Source organism: Megalopta genalis, chromosome 4 (genome assembly GCF_051020955.1).
Source record: "Megalopta genalis isolate 19385.01 chromosome 4, iyMegGena1_principal, whole genome shotgun sequence".
In the NCBI taxonomy this organism is placed as follows: Eukaryota; Metazoa; Arthropoda; class Insecta; order Hymenoptera; family Halictidae; genus Megalopta; species Megalopta genalis.
In genome coordinates, this window is record NC_135016.1 from 21,953,236 (window position 1) to 21,965,735 (window position 12,500).

The 12,500-nt window shown below is 38.4% G+C and overlaps 1 protein-coding gene across 3 annotated transcripts in view; it reads left to right on the forward strand.

Annotated features, from left to right (window-relative positions):
* Positions 1-12,500, forward strand: part of SNF4Agamma (SNF4/AMP-activated protein kinase gamma subunit) — a 260,410-nt gene that overhangs the window by 108,852 nt on the left and 139,058 nt on the right. For all 3 annotated transcript variants that reach the window (XM_033467829.2, XM_033467828.2, XM_033467830.2), the window contains one exon: positions 3,219-3,258. In XM_033467829.2, the coding sequence (XP_033323720.2) occupies positions 3,219-3,258 (40 nt within the window). The remainder of the gene's footprint in view (positions 1-3,218; positions 3,259-12,500) is intronic.

Below are 12,500 nucleotides of genomic sequence, written 5' to 3' on the forward strand. Positions count from 1 at the left end.
CGAGCCGAGCCGATACGATGATTTTGTAATCGAACATCCGACGTCGCGATGACATCTGTTTCAGATCAGTTGCGTATAAACTGTCGTCGCATAGTGTTTACGCGTTCGATCCCCTTCATTCGATGCACCGTGTGTCCAATCTGAAATGTTCGATCGTCGTTTCCTAATCTGCGACAAGAACGAACGATTTCGTTAAAACTTCCAAAGCAGTTGCAATATTAACCATTTGCACTCGACTGGTGACTCCGACTTCGACCGCTTAAATTGATGTGTAACATTTCAAAATAATTTTAACGTTATTTGTTTATAACTTAAAAACTGTCGAAAGCGAAATTGTCGCACGAGTTATAAAAGTCAATTTCACATGTACATAAAATGCGCTTAAGTCGTACAAAATGGAAATACTGTGAGTTAGAAAAACTATTTTGAATTCAGAGTTAAAGTGGCTTCGAGTGCAAAGGGTTGAACGAAATACAAGGTGTCCCAGAAATGTCTCGCAAACCGAAAGTGGCGGGTTCTTCGGGTCATTTGAAGCAACTTTTTCCTTCACAAAAATTGTCTCCGAGGCACCGTTAACGAGTTATTAACGAAAAACAGTGACCAATGAGAGGCGAGCTCAGTTGGCGCGAGGCGACCGAGCCAACGGCGCCAGCGGTCGAGGCGGTCGAATCCCAGCTCAGCGTGAGGCGACCGAGCCAGTGAGCGGAACTGGGCTTCGGCCGCCTCGCGTCAGCCGTACTCGATTCTTATTGGTCTCTGTTTTTCGTTAATAACTCGTAAACGAAGCCTCGGAGAACATTTTTGTAAAGGAAGAAGTTGCTTCAAATGATCCGAGGAACCCATTTCCGGATCACGAGACATTTTTGGGACACCCTGTATATCGAAGCACATCGTTTCGCGCAACGGTTAGACCTTCGACCGATTTGTTCACATTTTCGCGCGATTAATTACGCGCAATACATTCGACATACGTACGTACATAGTTGCGGAGAGAAGATTGTCTGATAAAAGGACAGCTTGAACTTGTAATGCAAATGAAGAGCAACTGCATTTTAAATACTCGTTATCGCGTCTGGTCACAGCGTGCACCTTGAAACGCCAGTCTTGCTTGAACGGCTCAAAAGTAATTTAAAGATCATCGAATAACAAAAGCCTCATTCGATTAGGCCACGAAGAAAAATAGTCGATGTTTGCGACGGTCAGCTTATCCGTTGCCTCGTAAAAATGTAAAAGCGATGCCCTCGGATTTCGCGTCGATCGGCTCGTAGTCGTCGCGATTCGAAGAAAATCCTATTCGTTCCGAGAAAGTATTTGTTTAGGATCGTTCGAATTGCTTATTTCAGTCGATCTAAAAAATCGTGCGTGTCATTTCATATCTCAACGACAACTGACAATTTCGTTCGTACGTTATTTTCTTGCATGTCCATTTCGAATCGTCGTTTGCATAGTTTTAATAGAAGATTGGCGTAAGGCTGCCGGATCGCAGCGCAAATTAACGCGCCACCGGGTCCAAAGTTATGTGACTGATATTGTTGTGACTGTGCGTCGGAAGTGGCAAATGCAACATGTCGTCGTATTTTAGATGGATAAAGAGTGGAAAGAAGGACGATTACTTCGGCGCGAAGCCGAGGAGTCGTTCCCTGGATTCGAAGAGCCTCGAGGCTTCCGGTATACGTCTGATCGTGCAAAATGTACATAAACATTTTTATTCGCAGCTAATTGCTAAATATCCTGCACACAGCGACTCCCGTTGATATTGGGATACTTTTCAAAAGGCGATAACTTTTTTAGAACTGGACTAAACGACTCGATTTTTTTTTTTAAATTATAGAGCGACCAGTCTACCTTTTTTTTAATTTTGCTGTTGCTTAGAAAGATAGGCAAGGCCTTTTTAAAATTTTTATTTTATAGGCTTGGATAAAAAAAAGTTGAAATACGAGAGTTTTTAATTTCTTGTCATTCCGAATAATAGCAAAATTAGTATAGTATAGTATAGTATAGTATAGCATAGTATAGTATAGTATAGTATAGTATAGTATAGTATAGTATAGTATAGTATAGTATAGTATAGTATAGTATAGTATAGTATAGTATAGTATAGTATAGTATAGTATAGTATAGTATAGTATAGTATAGTATAGTATAGTATAGTATAGTATAGTATAGTATAGTATAGTATAGTATAGTATAGTATAGTATAGTATAGTATAGTATAGTATAGTATAGTATAGTATAGTATAGTATAGTATAGTATAGTATAGTATAGTATAGTATAGTATAGTATAGTATAGTATAGTATAGTATAGTATAGTATAGTATAGTATAGTATAGTATAGTATAGTATAGTATAGTATAGTATAGTATAGTATAGTATAGTATAGTATAGTATAGTATAGTATAGTATAGTATAGTATAGTATAGTATAGTATAGTATAGTATAGTATAGTATAGTATAGTATACTAGTCCCTATATCACCTAAAAACAAAAAAATTCAAATCGTTTATTCTAGTTTTAAAAAGGTCATTGCGTTTTAAAAAGTGACCGAATATTAATAGCTGTCACTGTAAAAAATTGCATCTGCATGAAACGTCACAGTGCTCGCACTTCGCAAAGAATAATGATTACTTTTGAATAGTCTATTTATAATTACGGTTGGCAGTACAAATTAATTGCAGGGGAATTCTTTTCTAATTATTTTTCATTGCTAGAATTCATGCGGCTACATTGTCAATCGAACGGCACTGCTCGGATCCATTTAGAGCTAGAATATAAATATTGTAATTTCGCCGTCTAGTTTCTGACGATTAATTTCAATTTGTACATGTTCCATTAATTCCCCGGAAAAGGCTAACGTGCCTGGAAGAAGTGCCTTAAAAACTATGTTGACAAAAATTAATATTTATTAATTTTTATATTACATGAGTATTATTATTCTAAGCATATATATAATATAATATTATTATATATTATTATAATATAATATATATAATATTACTATAATTAATCCTAAATATATATATATATATATATATATATATATATATATATATATATATATATAATAATATTATATTATATATAAGCTCAGAATAATAATACTCATGTAATATTATATATTCATATAATATAATAATACTCAATAATATTATAGTATACATACTCGGTTATATTTTTGTCGAAATGAGTAATATTATCAATAAATAAATCTCTGTTGCAGAGGACCGCGACCCAACACCAGGCGCAAGTGACTGCACAGGGTAAGTAGTAAATATAACATTCAGTTACTGATTAGGCAACGAATCGAGTGTCTGGAGCTTTCTTGGCTCTGTCAGCGCTGAAGCAGTCAAGATAGAACATGTGTGTCAAAAGATAACCGAGAAATGTCACTCGATGTAATACCGTCTGAAAAATGGCATGGTACATATTATCACGGGCTTTCTCGGTTCTCATTACGTATCAAAATGTATTAATTCATATTTAAATGAGCACACATGTATTTGCCCGCGTCATGCACAATTACGTAGATATCGTGCGGACATTTTTACATAATTCGGTATCCGCGTGATACTGCGAAACGCGTCGTAATACGCTTCATTGAGTTGATCTCCGAATTATATTCTTCCGTTAAGTTCAATTAATCGTTCGATCACGGAGAGCGTGTGTATAAGAGGAATTCAAATAATACTTTTAAGTATTTCTTTATAGTGAAAATATCATTACGATTGGATCGTTAACAAAATACACAACTAAAAATTACGGAGACCTAGCTTATCCGAAGTCGCTTTCTTTTTCTTAAATATCGGGTTGGCAACTAAGTAATTGCCGATTTGTTCAATGAAATAAAAATTTTTTTTTACTTGGAACGAAATTTAATCCGTAATGTATTTTCCATTTTGTTCGATGACCTTTTGCCATCTCTCTGACAACTTGAAAATTCCACGCTCGTAGAAAGTCTGATCCTTTTCGGCCAAAAACCGAGTTAAGTGAGATTTTACAGCGTCATCGTCGTTAAAAGTTTTACCACGAAGGGAGTTGTCCAGGGATCGAAATAAGTGGTGATCCAATGGCGCGAGATCAGGACTATATGGTGGGTGTAACATCGATTCCCAACCAATATCCATGAATTTTTGCCGAGTGGACAAAGACGTGTGCGGCCTAGCATTGTCCTGCTGGAAAATGACACCTTTACGATCGACCAATTCTGGTCGCTTTTCCTTGACCGCTGCGTTCAATTTGCCCAGTTGCTAACATTCACGGATAATAAAAAATAACATAATAATAATAATAATAATAATAATAATAATAATAATAATAATTTTATAATATAACATTTACGGATATCATAAAAATGGGAGTGAGAGACATCTAGAACTGAAATCGGCAATTACTTAGTTCCCAAGCCAGTAGATAGTATAGTTAGTAGTTAGTAGTAGATACTATACTAATTATTTAGTAGTTAGTAGTAGATACTATAAGTAGATACTATAATAATTAGTAATATAGTACTGCTACTACTACGCCTCGTACTATTTCGAGACGGGTCTCCCATTCAACTTCCGATATTATAATATATTATAATATATATAATTATATAATAATTAATTTTAAATATATTATTTATATATATATCATAAAAATGGGAGCGAGAGACATCTATAACCGAAATCGGCAATTACTTAGTTGCCAACCCAATAGCATTGCATAAGTTTTTGACAAGATATTGTAGGCGACATTTTAATTTGTCTCAATATCGCCTGTAATATTGCATAAAACAATCGTACAGTGACGATTAAGTAGAACAAAATGGCCTGGAATTTTTATTACTTAAATGACGTGTCTTTACCGTTCGTGTTCGTGTAATTCATTAGCCAACGAATTTCGTTGAACCAATATAGATGAATTAAAAAAATTTAGCAACGCAATTTTACTACTGCCGCGGCTGCGATCCGATCACAAATATTATCTTAACCAGCGGTAGCGGTTGTCCCGCAAATACAGCTCGGTAAAGCGGCATTAATAAAGCTTTAACGAAGTTTAAATTGGGTTCGTACCCGCTAATCGCAAAACTGCTGGAAAACTGAAGCTCTTTCGACCCTGAACTAAATTGCGTTCACATTCGAGCCGATAATTCGCCAAATCGGATAACTCGCTTCATCGCTTTTGAAAAGTCGCTCTATAAAATACAAAGTCAAGCAAAACATTCCAAACATACATATTTCGTACACATTTCATACACACATGTACATACGTAACAACAAATTATCTATTGCTCCGCAGCCAACAAAATTTGTGTTACAAGAAATATTATAAATATATTAGAAATATTATAAATAATATATTAGAAATATTAGAAATATATTAGAAATATTATAGATATTATAAATATAATATTTCAAATATTATAAATATAATATTTCAAATATAAAAGAAAAGAAAAACGACTCGATTGAAACGCCTTCGCACAAACATTTGAAAATAATTCCAGAGATCAGAGTGAACCGACTCGATCTGCAAACGGCTTATTCGAACTAACAGTTTACCGCGCTTCGATAAAAAAGAAAAGATACGTAATCAATCCGTAGCGTCTCTCCGCGGACTCGCCTCGAACTGATCGACTTAATCGCCTCGTGAAAAACCGCTCAATAAAACCGTCTATTTATCCGCGTTGCCGACATACCTGCCGACAAAGGTTCGCGACGTCTCCGCGGGATGTCGACACGGTCACCGCGATGAAAACATGGCGGGCACATTCCGAAGCACGTACGCACGGTAGCCGTCTCGCCGCTAGGACCTGCGCCTCAGAACGTTTTTGTACCGCAACGCGTACGGTGGCACGTGCTCCAAAGTAGAGCCCGTTTCCGTGTTCAGGACGTCGCGCATCGTCGGATCCCAGTGGTATATTTTTTTGAATGACCATAGAAACGTCCGTTCGATACGCGACCGGGTCTCTCTCAAGGCTTCTCTCGACCCCGACGACTTCGCTCGTAATCGTCCGCTAATGAGATCGCGGCGCGAGTGCACGTATCACAGACGAGACGCCGAAGGGTTCTACGTGCGAAATGTAACGTAGAACGACCGCTCGAGCAGAGGAACGAACGGCACACACACACATATACACGCGTGACGACCGCCACCACCAATTGTTTCCCACTTTTGCCTTTTGATTTTCCGTGCGCAGTTCCCTCTGCCCCCTCCACCGCCCTTCGTAACGTCAACGGTCGAATGGCTCTTCAAACGTGCGGCGACAATATCGCGCCAGTAACGAGCGAAGACACGGCCCGCGACCGTCTATGTAAACAGTACAGCGGGGCGCGCGGTGCTCTGCGTTCCTCGATCTCGCGGATCGTATTATTATTTCCTCCGCCGTGCCGAAGGTAGCTCCTAATGCGGTTCCCGGTCCCCTCGGTTTGGTGACAATCGCTGCTGAACCGACAATTCTCCGTTCTCGAGAAATAATTAATCGAGTGTGCACCGAGAAAATCGTTCTCTCTCTGCTGCGTCGTCGGGGCGCGAAGCGATCGTCGGCCGACCGCAGCTCGGTCGCGCGGACCACAGCAGTGTTCACGGTATTTACTGTGCGGGAGAATATAAAACGTGTATACGTGACCGAAACGCCGCGCGAGAGCGGATCCCTCGGGCCGCGAGGAGTCGTGTGTCTCTGCGCCGTCGGCCAGCGACGAGGAGTTGTGTGTGTGCGCGCGTGGAAAATATAAATCGTGTGTGTTCCGTAAACTCGAAAAGTGAAAAGAGGCGCCGGGAGGCATATCGTCTCTTCCGTTGCGCGATCACGTCACCGCGGACACCGCACCAGGGGGTACGGGTACGTATATTCGTCCCGCGTTGCTTTCTTCCGTGTTTCTGCGGGACTTTTGTCGAGAGCCGTGGATGGCGATAGAGAAAAACCGAGAGGCGTCAAGCGAGCAAACCCGTCGCGAGGCTCCGAACGTCTTACACCGATGTACATATACCGCGCGCTTATCGAGGATGCGTTATCGTTCGTCACTTAACGGTCACGTGAGAAGGAATAGTGTAACGAGAGGGGAAAAGTGTAACGAGAAGAGAGAGAGAGGGAACCGCGAGGGGGGGCCTCTTCTCTCGTCGCATCGAATCTCGCGTTTCGATCTTGTCAAAGGTCGCACGTCGTACATTATTATTGATTCAGACGGCCGCGCGTCGGGATTCGCGAACCTGAATGAATCGCCGCCGCGTTCCAGTTAACGGGCCCGTCCGTTCGTTTCCGCGGGTCTCGCTCTCTCTCTCTCTTTCGCTCCGCGTCTCCACAGTTTTTTTTTCTTGCTCTCGTTCGAAATTCGCAAATGGCGACCTACATATTAACCTTTTAGGTACGGCTGAGTTCTGCGCGAGGCTATTTCTCTGGACGGCGGAGTCTGATATGTACTGTACAGGGTGTCTGTATGTTCTGTCTGTATATTGTTGAGATACAGTTATATTGTTAACAGTTATATTGTTGACAGTTATATTGTTGACAGTTGTATTGCTGACAGTTATATTGTTGACAGTTATATTGCTAACAGTTATATTGCTGACAGTTATATTGCTAACAATTATATTGTTAACAGTTATAATTGTTAACAGTTATATTGCAAACAGTTATATTGTTAACAGTTATATTGTTAACAGTTATATTGTTAACAGTTATATTGTTAACAGTTATATTGCTAACAGTTATATTGCTAACAGTTATATTGTTAAAACAGTTATATTGTTAAAACAGTTATATTGTTAAAACAGTTATATTGTTAAAACAGTTATATTGTCAACAGTTATATTGTTAACAGTTATATCGTTAACAGTTATATTCTTAACAGTTATATTGTTAAGATAAGTTTGTATATTGTAAATCGATGTGAAGACAAAAGAAGTGTGAAACAATGCATATAAAGACGATTATTTGATTCAAACGATGACCGAGTCAGTTACTAGAGCAAGCCACTATAGTGGCGCGTCGTTCAGAGAGACGACATCCGCGGAAGTCACTATAGTGGCGCGTCGTGCCTAAAAGGTTAACCTTTCGAGCTCTGAATACTCCTCTGGCCGAAACGTTTCGTAGGGACGGAGCGCGGCTATCGCTGACCATCGCTGGGGGGGGGGGGGCGAAATACTTTTTCGCCACGCTGAAGTGACTATTCAAGGCGCGAACAGTAATAAATTATAGTGATTCTTTTGCAGAAGGTTAAATAATTAATCTTCCGATTCAATGTCCGATGACAGTGATTCGCTATATTCTATTTCATTGTCGTCCCTTGTGAAATATTCTTCGAGATTCGAGATTTTGTAGGGTGTCACGAATAAAAAATAATAATCGAACAAGTTATATATTCCGCACTATCGTTGTTGACGCGAGCGAGACCGTGAGGTTCTTACATTCGCAAGACGGTTCTGCTGACCGAGTCGTTTTGAGTGCGTTTTGAGTCGCGAAAAAAGGTGACAGTGCAGGTAATTATTTTGAAATTTAGTTGGTTAGAGAGTGGGACATAAAATGGGGTTTCCGTTTCGGAAATTCCCGGGGATTTTTATGATAATATTGCTATAATATAATAATAATAAGTATAATAATATTAAATTATAAATATAAATTAATTATAAATAAATATAAATAATATATATATAAATATAAATAAATATATAAATTATATATATAAATATAAATAAATATATGAATTGTATATATAAATATAAATAAATATATAAATTGTATATATAAATATAAATAAATATATAAATTGTATATATAAATATAATAATATTGCCCAAAACCGCTACCTAAGGAAGGCAAATGACTAACGAGTGCCTCTGTATTAATTTTACACGAAAATAACTGCATATCGATTGAAAAAATCGACAAACGCATATATGCGCCCTTTTAGTCCAGGCCGATGGCTTAGAGAAAACACATAAATGCGGCCTTAGGTTACACGGATGCTCTAAGGGTTAACGTTGAAATTCGCGTTACATCCACGAACGTTTCCTTCGCGAGTCCTTCTCTGGTCTTCTTCTGGGCTTCTCTGCGGGGAAAAACGAATATTGGCACGCGAGGACTAGTTCTCGGATCTTTTTTTCTTTTTTTCTCTCTCTTGTTTGCTCTCTCTCCTCGTTCGCGGCAATGCAGATGCGAATTGAGTCACCGTGGTCGGTCGGATTCGGGAATTCTTGGCGAGGACGGCTACCGCACAATAGGATTCGGACTCTCTAAGCGTCTCGTCACATGTTCGGGACACTCTCTGTCGCTTTTTCTCCCCCTGGATCCCCTTTGTCGCGTCGTCTTCTTGCGTGGCTGTGCCCCGAGGTATAACGGTTTTGCTTTCTACTTGAAACGCGTTGTTTTCGATCGGATGAAAACGACGTCATCTGTGGTCCGTTCGAACCAAAGGCGGCGAAAAGGCGGGACGAGCTTTCTTGTGTCTCGATCTTCGCGGAACCTTCGTTTCCTGTACTTTTACGTGATCGTATTTCGTATTATTGTGAAAGTCGCCGAGTGACGAATCCATGCGGCTACGTTATACAGTTGTCGTTAGACAATGCTGCGGTGTTTTCGGGTATTTATGACGAAAATAGGCAGGCCGAGAATCATCTCGTTAAAGCGATTGATTTTGTTCAATTGTAATTAGCGTTACCCATTAACTCGATTTTTTTCAAAAAGTGGCTCAAATATCGCAGCGAATTTTTCTTTTGCATAAATGTCCGCTTAAAAGTCCTACTTATCGTGAAAGTAGACCCTTGATGATTCGTCGCCGACTATCTGGTGCGCGACTTTCGTTTTATCGGCGTTTCCTACCAGTCGTTTTTTAACGACGAAAAAAGCTGTGGGAGAAGTTTTGTGGTTATGTTTAACACGTTGCCGCAAATGACGGCTATAGCCGTCCGATCACATTTTAATCAATGTTATGTCAAGGTTATGTCAAGGTTAAATTTTTTGGAAAAGGTTTTTTTGGAAAAACTGTGGCCAAATGTGATAATTTTCACTTCGAAACGTGCAATTTACACTCGATTTCATCCGGCAGTCATAAACAATTGAGAAATAAAATGTGTTTCTGAGCAAATCGATCGTCAAAATAAAAGTGTGCAGCAGCACGTCGCAGACGTGCAAATATCTTTTTGGTGTCGCTTTCATCGAGCATTCAAGGTCGCTTAAGAAATCTCTCTCTCTTGAAGAAGAAGAAAAATGTTACGTTTCCTTTAATTTCGAAGCTCCGGCTGTTATTGTATTATCACGGTACCGTAGTTCCTTTATCGGGGTTTTTAAATGGGTCTTTTGTTTCCGTAATGTTAATTGTTAGAGAATTCTTTATTTTTCCTCGGAATACCAGGAGCCTTAAATATTGGGTTGGCAACTAAGTAATTGTCGATTTCGGTTATAGATGTCTCTCGCTCCCATTTTTATGATATATATATATAATTAATTTTAAATATATTATTTGTATATTATAATATATATACATATATATATTATAATATATAAATAATATATTTAAAAATAATTATTATATAATTATATATATTATAATATATTATAATATCGGAAGTTGAATGGGAGACCCGTCTCGAAATAGTACGAGGCGTAGTAGTAGCAGTACTATATTACTAATTATTATAGTATCTACTTATAGTATCTACTACTAACTACTAACTAATTAGTATAGTATCTACTATACTAACTACTAACTATACTATCTACTGGCTTGGCAACTAAGTAATTGCCGATTTCAGTTCTAGATGTCTCTCACTCCCATTTTTATGATATCCGTAAATGTTATATTATAAAATTATTATTATTATTATTATTATTATTATTATTATTATTATGTTATTTATTATTATCCGTGAATGTTAGCAACTGGACAAATTGAACGCAGCGGTCAAGGAAAAGCGACCAGAATTGGTCAATCGTAAAGATGTCATTTTCCAGCAAGACAATGCTAGGCCGCACACGTCTCTGTCCACTCGGCAAAAATTGATGGATATTGGTTGGGAATTGATGTCACACCCACCATATAGCCCTGATCTCGCGCCATCGGATCACCACTTATTTCGATCCCTGGACAACTCCCTTCGTGGTAAAACTTTTAACGACGATGACGCTGTAAAATCTCACTTAACTCAGTTTTTGGCCGAAAACGATCAGACTTTCTACGAGCGTGGAATTTTCAAGTTGTCGGAGAGATGGCAAAAGGTCATCGAACAAAATGGAAAATACATTACAGATTAAACTTCGTTCCAAGTAAAAAGAAATTTTTATTTCATTGAACAAATCGGCAATTACTTAGTTGCCAACCCAATACCTTCTCGTTAATTTCTGCTCGGCACTGTAACGAGCGTTTCATTTGTTCCATGAAAATTACAATTTCCAATCGAAATATTTTCGTTCTCGTAATTTTCTGCCCTAATTACGAACACATCTCGGGAATCTCTCCGGCTTCGACAACGTTCCTAATATAATTATAGTATTTATTTTCCGTTATAACGCGTAACCTACAGAGTCCTCTGACATTTAAATTCAAACGTGTTTTTGTATCCGGATGAACCAAGGTTAGGGTCGCTGAGACAGCAATACGCTGTGCTGATTTAAATGTATACACAACGGAACCGACTGGATGATTAGTCAGCGATTAGGTTTTCGGTATTATCGCATTCGGTATTACAGAGGTACATTGTCCGTGGAAGATAATTTCACGTACTTATTAATTACGCTATCGAGCTGTTTTCGGTGTTCGTATTTCGATTTTTTTAACAGAACCTTTTTTTTTTACTCAAGATTCGAGTAATTGGTTGGTAATTTAACCCTTTTAGTGCCGGGCGAAAAAGAGGTGCTTATGCGAAGATAACAGGCCGAGTTTTACGATTTTACTAGGATTTGGAATAAGGCTGATAAAAACCAAACGAAAGGCAATATTTACATAATTCAAAAAGCAGTGTATTAAGGACAAAATAGAGAATAAAACAGTGACGCTAATTTTTCTCTCGTAATGAAATTAGACTATTTATAACGTATTTATTTATTTATAACGTATTTATAGACTATTTTATACTATTTTATAGACTATTTATAACGTATTTATATATTTATATATTTATTTATTTATAAAGGTGCTGGCCGATATATCGGCTCTGGCACTTTTCGCCGGTGCAGCGAGGACCGATATATCGGCCTCCGGCACTAAAAGGGTTAACCCGCAATTTGTTGAACCAATTGTTCGAGTATCGCGCTCGAATGACTTGGAAGTAGCTACCAAAAAAAAAAAGGAAAAAAAAAGACTACTCCAATGATCCAGCCAGTTAAAACACTCGAGTACTTGCGGTTAGCTCAGCTCGTTTTTTAGCCGAGTAGCCGCAGCTCTCAATTAGACACGTCCGTAAGTGATGCCGTTTAAGTTTAAGTAACTGATTCTCAACTTACTGCCGGCGATACGACCGATCCAATAAAACTTCTGCCAAACGAAACTGACAATTGCGTACAGCGTATGTATGTATGTATGTATGT